The sequence below is a fragment of the Moschus berezovskii genome, chromosome 26 (assembly GCF_049115385.1).
Source record: "Moschus berezovskii isolate FMDL1 chromosome 26, NW_MosBer_1.0, whole genome shotgun sequence".
In the NCBI taxonomy this organism is placed as follows: Eukaryota; Metazoa; Chordata; class Mammalia; order Artiodactyla; family Moschidae; genus Moschus; species Moschus berezovskii.
In genome coordinates, this window is record NC_142485.1 from 43,489,409 (window position 1) to 43,510,711 (window position 21,303).

Below are 21,303 nucleotides of genomic sequence, written 5' to 3' on the forward strand. Positions count from 1 at the left end.
GAGAAGGCTCTCATCTACCTTTGCCAGCTATCTCAAGGGTAGACACATCCTGACCCCGGTCGTCTTTCAAGGTCGCCTTGTATTCACCGTGATCCTTCTTCGACAACTGCAAATGAAACAGAAACCACATGTATGTAAAATTGATGCCACGATATAAAACCTAATAAAAGCTAATACATTTCCTTTGCAAACCATGGAAACTCAGCATGCAAATTAAGAGATAAGGCAGAATTCACAAGAGATTTGAGATTTTTCTTCCTTGTTTCTCTCTGCTTTCTTTAGCCCACTGCAGTATTCCTGCCTAGAAAATCCCATGGATAGAGGAGCTAGAAGGTCACAAAGAGTCAGACATGACTGAAACGACAAAGCGTGTGGGCGTGCGCGCACACACACACACACACACACCTTTGGTATGAGCAGCTCACAGACGCCCTTCTCCAGGTCAGGCATCTTCTCCGTTTCATACAGAACATCATCCTTTAGCCACTTGAAAACCGTTTCCTTCTTGGTGTTTGCAACCTGCAAGACAGGGGTCTTGTGATGAGTACGTGAATTGCTGGAGCTCATGAGCAAAAAAGTCTTTTCTGATTTCAAATCACAGACCTAAAAAAAGTAAATAAACCTTTATTATAGACAGTGTCAGACAGAAGCTCACAGGAAAGCTATCTGTTCTATCAATGGTAAATACATTTCTAAATTCTAGCTTCTGAAATAATTAAGCCCTGACAGGAAGAACGAATGACTCCTCTTCTTCTAATCCAAGAAATTAGATGGTGTAAGTTTCTTTTGGTTCACAGAAGATTTCAATAATAAAGACAAGTTGTGAGCAGTGTATTTTAAATTTATAAATAATATAAAACCACACAAGCGTCCCTGACCATGTCCCTGATCGTCACTCCCTTCTGGGTGAAACCAATCTCTCACCTTACACACAAGCCGAACCTCACACTCTTCTGTAACATCCCAGTGCAGATACTCAGCAAAATGGGGGCCTGAGGGGGAGAAGGGGAAAACAGTTTTTAAAAAGAAGAAAAGTGTATACACAGACACATACATAAAAATGCATTCAGGGCAGAAGAAAGTAGTTCTTCAGTCTGAAACCAAGATAACTTAATAAAACTAATCTGCAGGGCTTTGACCTCAGCGTGTACAATCCTGGTACAAAAATCCCTGTTTCCAACAGGACGACGCTGCACAGTCTCTCCTGCTTACTGACATCTAACGGCTACTGCCTTTTAGAAAGAAGAATAATGAAATTCTATATTTCTTCTTAAGGCACGTGTCTGACTGAACATCCACCAGCAGAGCCTATAAAAACCTTAAAACAGGAGAACTAATCTAGGTATGACGAAGAAAGAGCAGTTTGACCTAGCAATCATATCAACATGTGATGTTTTATTTACATAGCATCTGAGATCAAAGATGAATTTACGTATCTGTAGAAAATACCATTTTGCTTAATATAAATGTAAAAGTCATATGCTAATAACACATTCAACACAAAAATACAAAGCAGATTTAGAAAGTACTTTTAAATTTCTTCCATATAAATACATTCTGCTGCTGCTGCTGCTACAAAGTTAAAGAATCATATGGTAGAAATGGGTAAAATAAATACTTTCGTCTATTAAAAATAAAAATAACATAAAACAATAAAAATAATATTTTTAATTTTAAAATCTGTATTTTAACTTTTTAAAAAAACAATAGAAATTCTGTATCAAAATGTTTTTCAAATAAACCCCTGGGCTATATTTCAGTTTTTAAATTTTACCTATTTTCCTTCATATCTAGTTATTGATAATATGCATTTTTAAAACAATGTATTTAAAATGTATTATTTGTAACTAAACAGTTACATCTAAAAGTTCAAGCTCACACCATTTTAAGTAAAATAACACGTTCCTGGGAACCGGAGCTGGGTCCGTGGCCCTCTCTCCATCTCTGCTAATAAAGCGCCACCTCACTGCCCCCTGCATTCTTCCCTCTTCTTGTTGCAATCACGGCACTCGTACGGACCTGTAATGGGGGCACCCTTTCCTTGTCACTGCAGGAAAACATGAGCGCTAAACAAGAGATCCCAGGGCTTTTCAAGAAGAAGCAAGAGAGAAGTGCCGATGAAATAAAGGGACAGAGAGTGTCCAGACTTCTACAGAGCAGAAGAGCTCTGGCGTCTCCATCATTTAAAATTGCAGTTAGCCGTCCAGCCTCAGACAGGATCTGCTCCAAACTAAACTCAAATCCTACACCTTCCTCTACGCCAGTGGTGGGGAGCCAGCCGACCACCTACCTTGTTTCCTGAGGAACTCCCTTCTTTGAAATTCAGCCTCTTCTAGGACAGCCTTGAATGCTAAATCCAATATTTAAGGGAAAAAATAGAAATGAAATAAACATGCTTCTCTCAAATCAGAAGAATCTGTTTTGAATTGTCTTTTATGGACATACAAGGACCTTCCACGGAGCGTACCGTCTCCAATAAGAACCAGAGAAGACTGGCTTTTGGCCTTTCCGTCTTGGATCTGCACAGTGTAGGTGCCTTCGTTATCAATGGTGAACCGATCCATCACCATCTCGATGATGCCACTGGACTTGTCACACTTGATTCTGTGTGTCTGGGAGCACACAGGGGAGGTAAGAATCCCACCCTCCCGAAAGGGAAAATGCCTTCCCGAAGCTTCCCCTCTGGGATCTGACAGTCACTCAACTATTGCATCCTAAGGGAGTATGCTGCCCAAAAACCAGAAAGGGAAATTCCACCCACTGAACCTCGTGGTGAAGCAAAGATCAAACAAGGGCCATTTGGTGATGACACCCTGGGTCTCCGTGGGGAGCGACCTACACTCGAGTCCAATGAAACTCTGCACACTCCTTGGGAACGTGCACCCACCGTGAGATAACTCACATGTGGGGAGCAGAGCGGGGTGCACTGGGATCCGTGTGACCACAGAACCGGAGACAGCAACACGAGCAACACCACGCCACGAGGGCTTCAGTCTCGGGGGCTCGGGGCCCATTCTGACTAGTCACCCCTGCCCCATCACCACGCCAGCACCGTGGCTGAGGGTCTCCAGGCTCTGCAACCCATCTGGGCAGCCTTGTGGGGACCCTTCCCGGCGCAGCCCACCCAGGGCTCAGTCTCCTGCAGGCTCCACCCTTGTCGCCTGTGATGAGCTGCAGGTGCTCCGATCCCGTGTGGTTGCTAATGGGCCACGTGGTATTCCACCCTGGGTTCGAGGTCGCCATCGAGCTCGTCAGAGGCAGGAGCGGCAGAAGCACACGGATGACCGTCTCCAGAGCAGCCACAGGGCAGGGGAAGGGGGCCAAGGCACCAGGATGGGCTCCAGGGACGTCCACTGCAACAGCAGAGGGCTGCTCCCCCAGCCTGGACCTCACCCTGCTCCACGCCCAGAGTCAGCAAAGGCACAGCCACCTCTGCCGGTGAGGCTTCCTGCAGGCGTCCCTGCCTCCTTTCAGACGCAGGCAGCTGGGACTTAAGCAAAGGCTTCCCCGCCTGGACCTGACCCGTCCCAGGAGAGCGCGGCCCAGAGCGAGGTGAGCAGGGTCGCCGCTCAGGACCTGTGGTCACCACCCAGTGTGGGGACCAGGGAGACCACTCCGTTCATTAGAGACACCCTCCTCCTGCGACCCTCACCTTGACGACACGATCAGGACGCACTTCTGTCTGTAGGCGACTAACAGAAACTGCGTAAGATCAGCCACATCCTGACAGATCATGCGTACCTATTTTCAGGATGCTCATCTTCCTCTTTCAGCTGACATTTATATTTTGGATTCCAAATGCCAGTGTCCCAAGAGTGCCGAGATAAATGTTACTGAAAGAGCGCCTTTGTTCAGCGTCCCTAAGCTCAGCCCCCTTGGCATCAAGGGTTGGCTCCAAACTCCCCCACTTGGTGTTGGAGGAGGCCCCTCTGCCTTCTCCCTCCTTCCGTTTTATCCAAGTGCATTTCCAAGATACCCCGTCCGTGGCCACTCCTCTCAGTCAGCCCACCCTGCCTCGTCTCCAGTCCATACCTTGTCCGCTCTCCCTCGGGCAGGCTGCAGGGCACGCCTGTTCCCCAAACTATTCCTCCTGAGGAGAACCCAGGAACCCACTACTCTGGGAGTCTACTTTAAATTCTCCAGGCTCAAACAGCTCCTTCTCAGAATCAGACTCACTGTACGTGGCGTTCGTGGCAAAGAACCCACCTGCCAATGCAAGAAACATGAGCGTTCGATCCCTGAATCAGGAAGATCCACTGGAGAAGGGAATGGCGACCCACTCCAGTATTCTTGCCTAGAAAATCCCATGGACGGAGGAGCCTGGTAGGCTACAGTCTGTGGGGTCGCCAAGAGTCGAACACGACTGAGCGACTTCACTTTCTTTCTCTCTTAAATGACTTAGCTCACACGTAACTGTTTTAACACACTCTGTACTTTTTCTTTACCATTCTCTGACTCAAGTTGTGTTTCTTGCACTCTGGGATAACCTCCAGGAGGGCAAGGTTATACATCATTTTTCTAGGCTACAGAGGGCACTCAAACGCAATTTGCAGAATGTAAGCTGCCAACCACGGGGAACAGAGAACGAGTGTGAGGTCCCGGGGTTAACACGATGCTTCCAGTTCTCTGTGACCAAAGATGACTTTCGGGCTTTAACTGAATCACGCCAGCCCATGCTCATGGGCCTTGCTGCTGCTGCTGCTGCTGAGTTACTTCAGTCGTGTCCGACTCTGTGCGACCCCATAGACGGCAGCCCACCAGGCTCCCCCGTCCCGGGGATTCTCCAGGCAAGAACACTGGAGCGGGTTGCCATTTCCTTCTCCAATGCACGAAAGTGAAAAGTGAAAGTGAAGTCGCTCAGTCGTGTCCGACCCTCAGTGACCCCACGGACTGCAGCCTACCAGGCTCCTCTGCCCATGGGATTTTCCAGGCAAGAGTACTAGAGTGGGGTGCCATTGCCTTCTCCGGCTCGTGGGCCTTAACTTCCAGTAAACATAAAAAATCAACTTGACAGGTGGAAATTCCAATACCATTTCTAACAGGTGAAGCATACACTCTGTTCTGGTAAAGGATGGCTTAGGTAATTTTCTGGATGGAAAACTGGTGTGTATAAAGTGAGAGACGCACGAATGAGGTGCACGAGCTCAGATTACTTTCGAGGGAGGTCATTTTGGGAGACGGTGCTGATCACAGGGAGCACATGGGATCTGTCTCCTTCCCGGAGACTCGGGTGGTTCTCGGGGGCTGGACAAGGAAGGAACAGTGGGCTGAGGCCTGAACAGAGTACCTTGTGGGGCCCATGAGTGTCTCTGTAGTTCTGAGTATTTGCTTTTGCAAACCAGGAGCAAATTTCAAGGAGCCGCTCTTATTCTGTCAGACTTTTGCTCCCTTCGAGCATCTGTGAGGAGCAGCCTGCAGGAGCCTGCTCTAATTAGGCCTGAGAGGTGAAAAGGAACCTCTCTCACCAACCGGATCCTCAGCAACCCAGAGCCTTCTACGTTCTCTTAGCTTCTGCACCACAGGGTCTGGGAAGGTTTGAGAAAAAATTAGGCTTCTGGCAACTGCCATTATGCAGTGAGATGAAGTTCAATATTTTATGGGGGCCATAAATACAGGTTTCTATGTGACTTTCACAAAACAGCATCAATCTCCACACGGAAAAGTCACCTATGGATTGCTAATTAAGGCAGTGAAATCGTACAGCCCTACTCCAAAAGATGAGCTGTGTAGCAAAGATGTCGTTCTTAAAGCCAGCTATCCACAGCAGGTAAGAAATATTAATCAAAATATACTCTACAGATAAAGCACAATTGCACTAAATTCCATTGCACGCCTACAGGATCTCTGCTCATAAAAAATGTCTCCAGTCACCTCGATCACGACGCTCTTCCATGGAGTGTCCATACTGTGGGCTGTTCTGCAGCCAAGAGGAAGCTGCGTGCTTTCTGCTCACTAGCCAACCCCCAGCTTGACGTCCTTCAAGGACGTCATTATTCTCAAGGGGAAGATGGACTGGGAAAGAAGCTCACAGGATCTTTGTCCACACACGACCTCTCCCTGAGGGACATCCATCTAACCAAGCTTTACTAAAACCCGTCAGACACAGGCGTCAGACCAGGGATGAGGAGCCTGGCTCAGAAGGAGAGTGAGCGACCCTGCCTCCCAGCCAGTCCCTTTCATACTCGTGCAGCAAATGGTTGAGGCACCTGAGTGAGACTCAGTGGGACTGCTACATAGATACAAAGCAGCGGGTATCAAGTGGGACGAGGACAGAGGAAGTAAAGGCGCTGGGACTCAAGAGGCCCCCGGGGCACCACTGAACATAACAAAGGCCTCCAGTCAAGCGGTCGGCTTTTACCCGGGTTCCCGGTTGCGCTGTAGTAATTAGACAGAATGACGTCTATGGAAACACAATATTCCACAAGCAAAACAGGAACCTTCTAACATTCGTAAGCTTCATTCCATACAAATAAAAGCAGCAGAAGGACAAAGTATTGCATCACAGCATCCTATGCATTTTCTTGGCCCAGATTCGCCCGGAGGCAGCCTAAAGCTCAAGCTCAAGACACTAATTTCCCTGGTGTCACCTTCCACAGGAGCTCTGGGGGCTGGGGAAGGGTGAGGGAGGCCTTACTCCTATCAGGGCAAAAATATCCGCCTTCAAAACCTCTATGAAGAGGAAATAAATGGATCTGTGGAGCATATCACTCACCCCGTGTAACCAGAACCTTTCCATAACACCAAGCTAATGTCTCTAAAACGTAGATTGTTGCTTTTTAATTGTAATAGGCTTGAATTTAAAGACCTCCCCATCTCTCGTGTAACCCAGACCAAAGCTGTGAACAGTGCCAGCCTCAACCTTCTCTCACCCACCTTGTCAGCCTTCTACAGCCCAAAAGGGATGAAAACTCAGAATGCCGGCTTTCAGGAACTGACCTTCCCATTTGCACCCGGAAGCCTCCAAAGCCAGAGACCACGCTCTCATGCACTCACCTCGCTGTCGGCGACTTCTCTGTCGTTGATGATAAAGCGGTAGCTGGAGTCTGGGGATAAGTGCTCAGCCTGGAGCCAGAAGCGGACCTGACCCTTGTCGAAAATCTCATAAGCTAATTCTGACTTCAGAGGAATCGCTAGCAGGAGAAAAGAAATCACAGTCAATAGTGCATGAATCCCGGTGAGAAAGAAGAGTTGCATGTTGTAGGAAAATATCAATCCTCACTATTACATTTTTTGAAAATGTAAAAAGCCCCTGAGCATTGACTTGATTATGAAAACCAAAACTAAGAAACACAACTCTGGTTCGCCCGTCACTGCAATCAAAGCCTCACACCCGTGGGTCCTCAGCATGCATGGTCTGCTTCCCTGAGGGCCCAGGGACCACAGACATTCCGTCTGAATTCAGTGCAATCCATAGCTGAAGATCCCACCTGATGCAATTCTCACTTGGATCAAGCAGACACACTCAACCCGAAATCCAAAACAGTATGCGATGAAAATCACTGCCGGTTACAGTATCAGCCACTGCGTGTTCTGAGCCACACAGTGACAAGCATGCGTGCTGCCATACGAAGCAAGGCCCCCAGGGCTGCACAGGGTCACAGACACGGCCCTGCTCTGATCCAGGCCCACTTACTGGGGTTCTTGATCTCATTGCTCAGGGCCTTCAGACGCTCCAGCTCTGAAATTAAGACAAACATCATCAGTGGTTTTGACCTGCATGTTCAGAAGTTTTAAGCCAGAGCAAAGCTAGACAAAACAGAGATTCGATGTCACCAGGATTTCATCTGAGGCTGTGAAAGAAATGAGAACGGCAGTGAGAAGGAGATGGGGTGATGTGAGCTGTGAACACTCCCTCCGGGGAGTCAGTGCGTGTGTGCTCAGTCGCTTCGGTCGTGTCTGAGTCTCTGCCACCCCGTGGACTGCAGCCCACCGGGCTCCTCTGTCCGTGGGATTCTCCAGGTGAGACTACTGGAGTGGGTTGCCATGCCCTCCTCCAGGGATCCTCCCGAACCAGGGACTGAGCCCCCATCTCTTACATCTCCTGCGTTGGCAGGCAGGTTCTTTACCAGTAGCGCCACCTGGGAGGCCCCGCAGGAAGTCAGTGGGGCTCCACCATTGAGACAACCCACTTCCTAAATGGGTGCATTAGGACTGGTTAGGGCGGAGGTCCTGAGTGCGGGGCTGGGAGGGCAGGTGTGTTCCAGACTAGAGGCGACCTGCGCAGGGTAACACAGAGGGCTCCACTTCCATGTCCTCTCATTCCGTATGAACTCTTTCATGAAATCGGTCTGGCTCGCCGAGAACATGCTGGTCTGTGATTTTCCTTCTGCTTTCGGACTGTCCTGCTTCAACATCTCTCTCACCTACTCAGAATTTCACTGTGGTATATTTTCATGAGTTTTAAAAAATTATAATAAACTAAACAATAATAATTTTAAAAAACAGAATACATTGCTCCCAAGAGTCTCAAGAATAAGTTAAGAAAAATTGAAGGTTCTAAATAATTTCTTTCACCTTCCTTCCTACTTAAAATTAGAATTGAGAAATGAGATCATGGTTACAAAGGTCTGTATGCAAATCCACTCCAGCCTTTGGGCTTCCCCAATGGCTCAAGGGTAAAGAATCCACCTGCAGTATACGAGATTCAGGTTGGATCGATCCCTGCGTGGGGAAGATCCCCTGGAGGAGGAAATGGCAATCCACTCCAGTATTCTTGCCTGGAGACTCCCACGGACAGAGGAGCCTGGTGGGCTATAGTCCAGGGGGTCAGAAAGAGTCAGACACAACTGAGCACAGCACCGCATTTGAACTGAACAATGAAGCAGACTTCTCGTGACCAGAAGTAATTCAACCTGAACAGCTGACCTGAAAGTGTCACAGCAGGAACTTCCATACATCAGATGACCTAAAGCTTCAGCATCAAGGTTTTGCCTGACTGTACTTGATGTCCATATATAATATAAAAGGTACTGGAAACGTTCGTCCTTTGCAACGATTTAAAATTTAGGTGAAATGTCTTCAGACTCTCAAATGGAGCAGAGGAGTCCATCACTTACCAGAATTCTTAAAGGATATTTTGCAAATAAAAGGCTGTTTGAAGACCACCACGTAGGGGTCAGAAAAGGCAGCTTAAAAGGCCTGTGAGCAGATTCCAGCCTGTTCCTGCTTGCTGGGGACCCCAGGAAGCATAAACAGTGCACCCCTCTGCCATTCTCCTGCTGGTCCCATCAGATCACAGGGGCTCCCCCCAAACTTACCCAATGTCTGCAGGGACCCTCCGATGCCTGCCATCAGCAGACCCTGTCCCCTCCCACCTCTGTCCTAGCCCCCCTTCCCGTCCTAGCCTTTCCCCCACCCAACCACTGTATCCCTCTTCTGAGACCACCCCCTTGGCTGTGGCAAACAAACTGCCAGCTGATAAGGAAAGGATTAGATGAACAAGCTATGGCATTTTTGACTGAAGACTCTCAGGCACTCAGAAGCCTTTAAAGACCCAACACAAAGATCTGAGGCTTCCACCCAGGGTCACTCAGTCCCCTCTAGATCACAGACACACGAAACATCAACCCAGGCAGGGGGAAGCCACCTCCCAAGGCTGGCTCAGTGCCTAGAGACTCAGATCTTGGGACCCGCCTAAGAGAAGGGCTGCTCTTCACCGGGTCGTGATGAACTGACTTCCTTCACTCCTTTCTGCCGTCTGCTTTGTAAGACAGCGAGGGATCTTAACCATGGCAATTAAATGTTTCTCATGCACACAAATACATACAGCCATATGTGTGCGTTTTCTTTTATTAGCTGATTATCCAATTATTCAGTGCTGGGAGGAAAGGGAAACTTCTTTGCATGCCTCTCATTAGTTTTATGGAGTTATTTACAATATGCTAGCTGCTACTTGCCAAACTAATGAAACATAAATAAAACTCATCTCTAAAATACAAGTGGGAGGCAATAAACACAATATAGAGAGCAATAAATGAAATACTCCCGGACCAGTGATTTACTTAGTGGCTAGAGTAGAAACTCAAAGAGTTTGTGTAATTTCCAAAATAATTTTTGGATTTAAAAGAGATTCCCCACACTTAGCCTCACGCAAAAACACACCCTTTTTCTGAGCAAGTAAGTCTTTTCTCTATGAGCATCAATCTTTCAAAGTGTTCTAAAAACCCCAAAGGCAAGCCAGTGTCCCGCAGGGGTTACCTTCCTCATCCAAGACAAAGCTGGAGGACACGCCGTCCGTGTCGCTGACCGACACAGAGTACGTCCCCAGGTCCTCTTTGTCCAGGTTCTTGAAGTACAGCTTCGAGCTGGAAGGGGAGAGAGCCCGGGGCGTGAGTTGCTGTGCTGGAAGGTGCTCCTCGCGGGTCACGCCGGCCGGCCCGGGGAGGAACTTACTGGTCCCCCGCGGTCTCGACCTTGAACCTGTCGTCGTCCGCGATGTCCTCGTAGGACTTGCACCACGTGAAGTGGGAGGCGTCCGTCACCTCCGGGCAGTCGAAGCTCAGGTAGACGTTGCCCTCCTCGTCCACGCCCGCGCTGACCTCCTTGGTGCCTGTGGAGGAGCCGGGAGCTCTCAGGGACATGGCGTCCACCCCGGGCTCTCTCTGGAGAAGGGGTGGCAGACAGCATGTGTCCCGTCGAATCAGCAGTTTTCACCACCCGTCCGCCCGGGATATCAGCCAATGTGCCCTCGGCAGGGACGGAGGGCAGAGGAGGGCAGGTCTGCTCTCCCGTCATCACCTTCTGTCCACGTCCTGTTCTGCACCCTGCACCCCTGAAGAAACCCTTAGGGCTGCGATCCAGACACTCCTCCAACACCCAGAGTCTGACCGCTTCCACCCCTGGGCCCCGGGCAGCACAGTCACAGTGGTCTCCCCACACCCCACTCTCCTGTCCCCACTTTTCCTCTGGGTCAGGGAGGGTGTGCTGGACGCAGCTGGACACCCAGCCCCACACAGGCCACTCACAGCTGTCCCTCAGGAGTCACAGCCAGAGGAGACACGCCGGCTGAGCCAGGAGCTTGCAGACACCTTCCTCACCAAGACGAGGAAGCCAGGAGGCGGAACCCCACCCTCACCAATCTCAGGGAGGGGAGACCCCCGGGGACGCCATGGCTTCCAGTTCCCAGTTCCACCCCTTCTGGGCGGCAGGGCCCCGTCCCGGCGTGTCTCATGTTCCGGGGCCTCACCTCCCAGCCTCAGAACCACTTCCCCACCAAGGGCCGCTCCGCTAGGCTCTAACTACTTGTAACCAAGACAATTACCAGAGGCTTTATAATTTCTGATCAAAACTCAGCTGTGACCTAAAACACCATCGTCATTGCTTGCCTGCTGTTCTGCCGCTGCCAGTGAAGACTCCCGCCCCTCAGGATGACCTCGCCTGTGGGGTCGGGGCGTGTGGTGTGTCTCTGAAGACATCCTTTACCACAAGCGTCAACCACCTCGTTTCACGAAAGTCCCACCATCCTCCCGCCCACCCTCCACACGCCTGCTTGTGCCCTCCTCCAGGTCACCCCACCCTGAGGTCCTGCCTGTTGCCAGCTGAGCAGGCGAGTCTCACCTGGCCTGGCCTCCACCAACACCGGCTCCGATGTGTCCGAGGGCCTCCCCACCCCACTGGCATTCACTGCCCGCACGCGGAACACATAGGTCTTTCCTTGGTGAAGGTCACACACCTTGAGAGATGAAAGAAAAGTCACATGTGAACCAATAAATGACAATGACTTCATCCTTCAGCACATTTTTATTACAAACATGCTTTCTTTTTATAAATATCGTGTTCTTCGAGGTCAACCAGCCATGCAGAAGAAGTCAGGGGATCAGGAGGGGAGACAAGATCCAGGATCCAGGGGCGGGGCCTCAGGTCTGAGCCACTGACCCGACCCTCATCGATAACCAGACCCGTCACCGCTGACAGGGCACCACTGACCTGACCCGTCACCACTGACCCGTCACTGCTGAGCTGTCACCAGTGACTCATCACCACTGACCTGACCTGTCACTGCTAACCCGTCACCACTGACCTGACCCCAGTGACTACTGCAGGAGGTAGAAATAGAAACATTTGGAGGACAGACTCTTCAGATGTGTTCACACTGTGTGTGTTTATCAGACAGACGTCCATCAGCGATCACATGAATCAATAAAAGATGGAGTCGGTGTGAAAAGACATAATTCCAGTCATCACTGGAAGGCATAGCCACGCAGCCAGGACCTTGAGGTCTCAGCACCGTCAGGGGTGGTTGCGTGGCGGGAAGGAGAGGAAGCTGGCCCTGTGCAGACGGTCCCCACACGCAGTTGCTGCCAAGGTCCCCAGAGAGCGGGCACTCCCCGAACCCCCAGCGAGCAGGAGGGGTACCCGGTCACACACGCCAGCCCCTGGAGGCCTCGGGCTAGACCCTGACGAAGCCGCTCCCCGGAAGACAAGGCCCAAGGAGTCTGCGTCACCTTCAAGTAACGATGCGGCGTGGTGGCCTCGTTGACAGTGAGCCATTCTCCGGAGTCCTCTTCCTTGTAGTCCACGAAGTAGCCAGAGATGGGGCTGCTGCCCGAATACACCGGGGGTTTCCAGAGCAGCACCAGGGACGTGTCCCGGACCTCACAGAACGTCAGGTCGTAGGCAGGGCCTGAAAACGCACGGATGCGAGTCCCCACACTCGCCCAGGGCCCACAGGCCCATCTCGCAGAGACAAAGGCGTGCAGGACAGTACCCGCCCACCTCTGCCTGGACACCCGAGCATCACAGGACTCACCCGGGGACCAGGCACCTGCTCCACCACCAGAGGACCCCTCCCACTGCGACAGCACCACTGGGGTGGGGCTGACACCCGCAGGTCCAGGGGAGCCCTGAGCAACAAAAGTGGGCCCCACCCTGACCAATCACTCTACACGCCCACAGCCTTGGGGAGCTTCCACAGCTTTCTCTTGCACTGACTTTTCTAATGGGCCAAAATTAGTATCACTAAAACAACTCCCCTCCCTCCCTGCCCAAAAAGGAAGGGAAAAAGCAATACAGTTTGACCCAAAAATTGAAAATTTTGAGCCTCAGAATTTCTGATATTTTAGGCTTCGACTTTGGGTTTACTGTTTTATGTTGTTTGGTTTTGTTCAAAACGTGAGCATATTAACCATTGCATTAGGGACCCTGATGGACTGGATACCCTGACGGGCCCTGATGGGCTGGATCAGTTTCTCTGGATACGCCCGGTCCTTGCAAATTTGTGAAAATACATCTGTGCATGTGGAGCCCTGAGTAAATGCAGATCTTTGACAATGAGGCCCTTCAGAACCAGAGACCCTGGGCTCCTGGGTGCTTTGGGAGGGGGTCCTGAACAAATGCACAGCCAGTGGCATCCAGCTGCTCCACACCAGTCCTGGCTCCTGCCTCCTCCCGGGAGCTGGCCTCCCCTCACCCCTGGAGCAGGTCCGCCCTGGACCAGCCTCTGGCCGCAGCGTCTCTGACTCAGGGGAGCCGGGCTCATTCTGCAGCTGGGGTGGGTAGCCCCTGCCTCACACGCCCCCTTGTCACTGCCTAGCTTGCGTGTCCACCACCCAGACACAGGGCAGGTCACCTGATGCCCAGCCCTGGCCCGTGGGGGCGGTGGTGTCAGAACCTGTGAGGAGGACTGAGCATCTGCTGGCTAGGGAGGCTGCCCCACAGAAATCCCCTCCTCTGGGCAGCCCTGTGTGTCCAGGAGACCCCCCCTTACCTGGTTCTGGCATCGTCCAGGCCTCACACTTGAACAGCTCGCTGGGGTCCGACGGCTGCCCAATCCCTGCCACGTTGGCAGCGGCAATTTTGAATTCATAGAGCGAGCCTTCGGTCAAGCCCTCCACCTATTCAGAGGATGTCTGCGTTAACACTGAGTCCACAGACACAGCAGACAGACTTACTGTCACCAAAGGGGAAGGGAAGAGTCGGTCAGGAGACCGGGGTCCACGCCTGACACACACACGCCCGAGCGACAAGGAACTGCTGTACAGCACGGGGACTCTACTCAGCGTTCTATAATAACCTCTGCGGGAAAGGGACAGACACACGCCTGTGTGTGTGTGACTGAATCACTGTGCTGCACACAACAGTGTAAATCAGTTCTATGCAACTTCTAGTTACTAAGCGAAACGAAACTGCATGGCATCCCACAGTCCATCAGGGGAAGTGAGCATTTCCAGCCGATCGAGGGGCCGGTCAGTGAGTCCAGCCCACCTACCACGGGGCCAGCCCCACTCTCCCCCTCACACAGTTGCCTTGTGCAGTCCATACGCCCTCCCTCAGGGACGACTTGATGACCCAGTAAGGAGATCAGGACTACAGGACAACCTACAGGGCAACCTACAGGACCTACAGGACGACAGGACGACCCGGTAGGGAGATCAGGACTCAGAGACGAGAGCCACGGGGGGCCAGTGGCAGAGCAGAGTGGGGACGAGGCACACAGCCGTGTCTCCTGACGACGATGCGACCGTCACCCAGTACCCTGGTGGGCAAACAGCGCCTCGCTTATCTCTCTCCGAGAAACCCTGAGTGGCGGCTCACGAGGAGGGGCTCCAGGAGCAAGAGCAGCGGTCGAGGGTTCGCCTGGGACCTGACTCTCAGTCTTCCTTACCCTAAGTCCTCGTGGCCCCGATTCCCTGCACCTGGACGCGACATGCACCTAAGCGAGTGACTCGCTGAAGGGCCTGGACACACACGGGCCTGCAGCGCTGTTCCCCACTGCCTCCACCCTTCCTGCCCCGAGGACAGAGCCTCCTGCCTCCAGCGCCGCTACCAGCCCACCAGCCCCAGGAAGCAGCCCACCGCCTCGCTCTCCTCCTTGCTTCTCAGAAGAAGATGCTTCCTAAGGGCCTCAGGTCTCACACTGAACTGTTTTCACTCATCTTTGCTTCTGTGTCAAATTCTCTAACGTCGCTGAACTCTGAGACACTGGATGCGGGACTCTGCCCCCAGGGAGATGTTGCCAGGCAAGAGGAACCGCACCCGCGAGTACCCACCGTCAGGATCCTCTCTTTGAGCGGCGAGGAGTTGACCTCGTGCCAGTTTTTGTGATGAGCCTCCCGCTTGTCAATGTAGTAGCCAAGGATGGGGGAGCCGCCGCTGAACTTGGGCACCTTCCAACCCAGGATCATGGAGTGGCCATCACAGTTCAGGAGGGTGATCCCATAAGGGTGGGAAGGGACAGCTGCAGGAAACATAGCGGGAAAGTCAGCCGGATCCCAGCGCCTCATCCCGAGCCCCCCACAGCCACATCTCCTCCATGGGCGGCACTCCGGCCCCATGCCCTCCTCCCTCCTGTCCTGCCTCCCTGCCTCGTCTCTGCTGCTTCTTTTAAAGAGAATGGTTTTATAAAGGGCTTCCAAGGGGAAACTTGCAGTGAAGAACCCACCGTCCATGCAGGAGGCTTAAGAAATATGGGTAAGAGCCTCTCATACGTGTTCATTGCAATTTCTAAACACACCTTCCAATGTATACACAGGTCTTCCAATATTTCAATAATACAAGGGCCAAGAAAGAATTATTTCAGTCTGTGAAGTCACAGACTCTCCCCACTCCTCTAAGGAAAAGCTTGAGAGAGCAGCTTTCTCGTTACGCCCATGAAGGACTGCCAAGCCTCCCATGGCTGGTGATGACCAGTACCCTTAGGCCTGTGAGCCTTAACTTCCTACACAGTCACAGAAACTTCGGACTAGTTCACACAGCACGAGTTCATTTCCCTTGACCACCGTGTTTGGAAATGGACCCTCTTTTCCCACCAGGTTGTCAAGGATGCCACTGCCTCTGCTGGTCTCTGAAGACCCCACGGCACAGCCCCCACTGATGCCCAAACATGGCTGCCCAGGAATAAGCTGCCCCTATTATGGGGCTAAAACGCAAATGACTGCTTTTCCTTTAGTAGGAATGACTTCAAGAGGCAAGTGGTAATGTCTGAAAGTCCCTCCTGAGAAAAACTGATAGATTAAGACAATGACCATAAAATAAAAGGAGCATCAATGCTTCACTATATTGCCCACCTAAGTACTATCAGATCTGATATCCCTTAGACATTCCAGTAACATTTACTGTTAGAAGGGAGATCATAATTTCTGAAGATGTTTTTAGATTTAGATGGAGAGAGAAATAAAGAGGAAAATGTGTCTCTCTGAAGTAAAAATAATATCAATACTCTGATTCAAAATGTGTATGAGACGATCCTGTTTCAAAATGTTCATGGGTACTTTTAAGCCTTGTGTTCCACTTTATATGAAATAATTATAAACAATTATAAAATGCAGAGCTGCACAGATCAAGTTTCCTAGGGCACAATGCTACAAGCTAAGACCCAAATTGTTCAGTGTGATCAATATAATAATTTCTAAAGATCACCATTTCTGAACAAAGCCACAGAGCTACATAAACATTTGAAATTTTCTGGAATGACTAAGTTCCTTGAACTAAGAACAGCTGAAAAGGCCATTGATGTTCTATTTTAGCATCTTATTTTGAAAAGAAACAGCCGCACCCTACAGCATGCATTTTAATGTGGGCACGTGTGCTTGGAAACCCATGTGACCTCTAATAACATTTCCTATTTTTAACGCATATTATCATTTCCCCCTGTCACCCTGGCATTTGCAAGACAAGTAGCCAATTGACAAGAGGTTTCCATATAACTGCGTGTTCTCTGTTCAACAATTCACGTTCACTCTTCCCCTCTGGTAACGTTCCAAACGGCATCATAAAAGTTGATTCCTGCAGAAATTAAGACGTAGTGGAGAACCGGGAGCTGGCGCAGAGCCGCCCGAGAAGGACTTACTGAGGGCAGCCTGGACTTTGATGACGTCCGACTCCTGCGAGTTCTCGCTCGTGCCGACAGCATTAACGGCCTTAACGCGGAAGATGTACTGCTCGCCAGTGGTGAGGCCGTGCACCACGAACCTGGAAAACATGAATCAGGGGCGTGATGGCCAGGGCCAGCCCTTTTCCCTTCTGCAACAGACACAGAAATCGCCTTGAACACACCAGAAACACAGTCACTGGGACTGAAAGGAAGTTTGCTGTTTTGAGTGTCTCATGAATGCTTAACATCCTTCCATTCTCATCTGCAGTTGTAGTTCATTAGTTCCCGTCACCACTGGCGGGTCCCAGGTTGAGGGCTGGAGGAAGCTGAACTCTGACGGGGGCCCAGAGTGGATGCCTGCAGCCTGGAGGCCTCAGCATCCCCCCAGCCCGGGCCGCGGGCCCTGGTCCCGGGTGGGGGTGGGGGCTGGTGGGCAGCACACCTGTTGTAGCCGATGGGCTTGTGGTTGCAGGGCTCCCAGACGCTGGAGCCGGCCACACAGCAGTCCACGTAGTAGCCCAGCAGGTCCTCCTCGTGCTTCGGCCGGTCCCACTGCACCACCACCGAGGTCTTAGTGTTCCGGGACGCGAGGACGCGGCCAGGCGCCGAGGGCACCGCTGCAGAGACAGGCACAGGCCCAGAGGCATCAGGGTCTGGGGGCCATGCCGGAGGCCTGCAGCCCCTCATCTGCAGCGTTGGGGGCATCAGTGAGGTTTGGACAACTAGGACAGAGCAGGGAAGGGGGCCCAGGAGGCGCCGGGCAGTCCTCGCGCTCTGTCCCAAAGTGCCAGCCTGTCTCCTCAAAAAAGAAGCCCCATCAGAGTCTCCTGCCCCAGCCCGGACCCTCCCGCATGCTCCTCCAGTGACACACATGCTTTCTTAACTGGGGTGTAAAGTTAGCCATTTAAGAAAACCAGGACACATTTCCATCAGATTGGAGAGACTCAGCAGGGCCTTAAATCAAACAGTGATGCAGCCCTGGACCTCTCCCCTGGTGCAAGTCAGAATCCCTCTAACCCAGACTTGACATCTTCAGAGACAGAACTTCAAACCACGTGGACCAGAACCCTAGTGCATGTAGGATTGTGCTGTTGTTTTAAAATATTTCTAACCCATTTATTGGCTTCATAAAAAGAAGATGAAACTTGGGAGAAATGTTGACCAAAACAAGGCAGAGAGATCGTCAACTCGAGTACAATGGAACTTTAAGACAACTTGAATTTTAACCCACAGGTAACACTAACATCTTTGTCAACATTCGCTGTCCCGTGTGACGTTGCCCAGGGCCTGTCTCACACACGGGTCACATGCGGGGACTGCTCACCAATGGTGTCCTGGGCCTGGATAGGGGCAGTGATTTCCGACGGGTCGCTCAGGCCGTGCTTGTTTGCCGACAACACTCGGAACACGTACGGCTTCCCCTCGGCAAGGTCAAAGACAGCGTATCTCGGGGACCTCACGGCCGTCTGGGCATTCACCCGCTGCCAGCTGCCGCTCCCCACCATGGACTGAGAAGACAAGGGCCCAGTGGGAGCCAAGCTCCCTGAACCTGCATCCCAGGGGGTGCTCGGCTCTGGCTCCCAGATTTCATGGAGGGAGACCACAGCCAACCACTCCTCTGAGTCCATCAACAGTCCTGTTCTGAATTTTAGGAAAAGGAAGCCAGTCTGGAGAAGGGAATGAGAAATTACCCAAAGCTGGATATGTTACCAATGAAAATTTTTATGTGAATGCCAATAAATGATGGAAAACTTCAGGGAATCAATACATAGGTTATAGCTCTAATAAAGGTGAAATGAACTGTAAACAGAGCTAATTGAGGCGTAGATGCAGAAAATTCCATCATAACCTCTCACATTTCAGTTTAAAATTTTCACTGTTTCCCAGCTACTATAGGAGTCACAAAGTGACACCTCCCTAAATAACCTAAATAACGCAATAGTGTAGATACATTATGATTCAAAATGACACATATGTATTAAATGCAGCCACTTCAGTCATTGTATAAAGACCTTCACTGGGGTGAAAGCAAGTGTATCATTTTGTTAAACTTAATACAGCATGCCAACCATATCTACAATATGTGTGCATGTATGTGCTAAGTCGCTTCAGTCACATCTGACTCTCTGCAACCCCATGGACTGTAGCCCGCGAGGCTCCTCTGTCCATGGGATTCTCCAGGCAAGAATATTGCAACGGGTTGCCATACCCTCCTTCAGGGGATCTTCCTGACCCAGGGATTGAACCCGAGTCTCTTACATCTCCTGCATTGGCAGGCAAATTCTTTACCACTAGTGCCACCTGGGAAGCCCATACCTGTGGGCTCAATATATCAAAATACAAATACGTATAGAGAAAAGGACTAAACAGGTGCCATGTTAATAATGACTATTTTACATGATCAAATTATTGGTGATTTTCACTTTGTCCTATATAACATCTATGTATTTTCCAAATCTTTTTATAGTGTGTTTAATTTTTATCACTGATAATTACTTTAAAAACCAGGATTGCATGCCTAATGTAATTTTCCCCCCTCTGGAGATGTGCCTTCCTCTCCAAAAAGAACATGATACGATACATAGACTATATTTCAGTTTAATATAACTAAACATTTTTTTAAGATTTTTAAATATGTTTGCTAAAACTTGACCTTTCCAGCTCTGGGTAAGTAGAAAAGGAAATATCCCTGAAGAGGGGGAAAGAAAACACCTTTCCTCCTCTGCCAGCCCTTCATCTGGGGTTTTCATGAGGCAAGAACTAGAAGTTAGACTCAGAAGAAAGAGGTTAACATGACTCTGCGACGCAAGAAAGTCTTGCAGGGAAGCGGGGAAAGCCGAGGGTCGTTATACCTCCTGGAGCCTGAGAGCTGACCATATTCACCCTGCTTCGCTTCACCTTGCAGTATTTCACGTCATTACTGGGTGAGACCTTTGCTCGTGTAAGTGCCACAGACGCTACGTGTATGTTATGTGTACTGGGTTGTATGTTATATTGTCATATAAAGTCAGCCTCATGAAACCACAGTTACAGGATTCACGTGGCTACACGGGGTTTTTCAACAGCCCATGACCCAGTCACAGGCCAGCGATTCGCACGAGTGGGCCACGAGCTGCACTTCGGTGCAATCGGCCGAGCAAGGCAGGAGGGCGGGCGCGTGGCGTGCAGTGAGGACACGTTTGAAGTTTAGGTGAGGGTGTACGTTTACCGTGTACACACTCTTTGTTTGTGTGCGTCCAGACCTAAAAGCAACGACTCTGTGTAATCATTCACCATCTGAATGTGAATTGCTCAACGCGATCGCCACCACTGAGCAGTTACTCAGCTTATGAGCAAACTGCGAGCAGGGGCCGCTGTCCCCCTATGTCCCGATTCCTCAGAGCCTAGGGCCTAGAATGTTCCAGCAGGACGCACACTGCAGGCTCCCCCAGCAGAAGGCCCTCATGTGTAGCATGGACCCGGGGGGCCGACTGGCCCGCACGAAGGCCACACAACCCGAGCCCGCCACGTTCCTGAGGCCACATCCACCACAGCACTGCTCAGGCATTGCCGGCTCAGCTGCTGCCTGCAGCTTCACGATGGAAAACCGCGTGGAGTCTCTGAGATGATGGATCCAAGAGTCACCCACCCTGAGAACCCACAACCCAGCGCCTGGGCAGACCCGACAGACTCACTGCTCCTGGAAAGCCAGCCGGCGTGTACCTTCTCGATGAAGTACATCAGCGGCTCCTTGCCCCGGGGCTCGGGGGGGTCCCAGCTGAGAACCACATATGTCCTGCTGGTTTCTGAGGCGTGCACGTTGGTGGGAGGTCCCGGGATCTGGACGTCACCTGGAGGAGAAGTCCACACCGTGAGCCGTGGCAGAAGCAAGCCCCGTGCTCCCCCAGCCCACCCCGGAGCAGGCGCCCGTTTTCCCGGCCCATCCCGGAGCAGGCCCTCGGCTGCTTCACAGGCCCTGAAGGACTCAAGTGTCAGTGTCAGCTTTTGCTCCACTTCTATTTTGGGAAAGTCAGTAAATGGCAAGAACTGTTTCTCCAGAGCCAAAGTGTAATGAACGGGTGAAGATCATCCAAGTACTTTTGTTCCCAGTATAAGCCAGTTCGTAAGAACAGAATCTAATCCGAAGCTCATCCAGAATTTCAACTGGATGTGGGAGGGGGAGGGTTCACCCAGAAGAAACAGGGTGTGCGTGTGTGCTCAGTTGCTCAGTGAAGTCCAGTCTTTGCAACCCACGAACTGTAGCCCACCAGGCTCCTCTGTCCATGGGATGCTCCGGGCAAGAATACTGGAGTAGGCTGCCATGCCCTCCTCCAGGGGATCTTCCCGACCCAGGGACCGAAACTGTGTCTCTCGTGTCTCCTGCACTGGCAGGCGGGCTCTTTACCACTGGCACCACCTGGGAAGCCCAAGAAATAGGGCATTTAACCAGACATGCAGTTCCAACTGGGAGGGGAGTCTGTGCAGAGAAGGTGTGAGCAACCGTGCTCTGCAGC

The 21,303-nt window shown here is 51.2% G+C and overlaps 1 protein-coding gene across 1 annotated transcript in view; it reads right to left on the reverse strand.

Moving 5' to 3' along the window:
* The window catches only part of MYOM2 (myomesin 2), a 61,546-nt gene that overhangs the window by 10,252 nt on the left and 29,991 nt on the right, over positions 1-21,303 (reverse strand). Inside the window, exons 14-30 of the mRNA XM_055416326.2 lie at positions 20,513-20,640; positions 18,135-18,318; positions 17,253-17,427; positions 16,787-16,908; positions 14,988-15,175; positions 13,706-13,832; positions 12,444-12,622; positions 11,557-11,671; positions 10,393-10,549; positions 10,198-10,304; positions 7,634-7,678; positions 6,994-7,130; positions 2,468-2,612; positions 2,291-2,350; positions 925-992; positions 406-519; positions 19-106 (exon numbers count right to left, since the gene is read on the reverse strand). Of these exons, the coding sequence (XP_055272301.2) occupies positions 19-106; positions 406-519; positions 925-992; positions 2,291-2,350; positions 2,468-2,612; positions 6,994-7,130; positions 7,634-7,678; positions 10,198-10,304; positions 10,393-10,549; positions 11,557-11,671; positions 12,444-12,622; positions 13,706-13,832; positions 14,988-15,175; positions 16,787-16,908; positions 17,253-17,427; positions 18,135-18,318; positions 20,513-20,640 (2,139 nt within the window). The remainder of the gene's footprint in view (positions 1-18; positions 107-405; positions 520-924; positions 993-2,290; positions 2,351-2,467; positions 2,613-6,993; positions 7,131-7,633; positions 7,679-10,197; positions 10,305-10,392; positions 10,550-11,556; positions 11,672-12,443; positions 12,623-13,705; positions 13,833-14,987; positions 15,176-16,786; positions 16,909-17,252; positions 17,428-18,134; positions 18,319-20,512; positions 20,641-21,303) is intronic.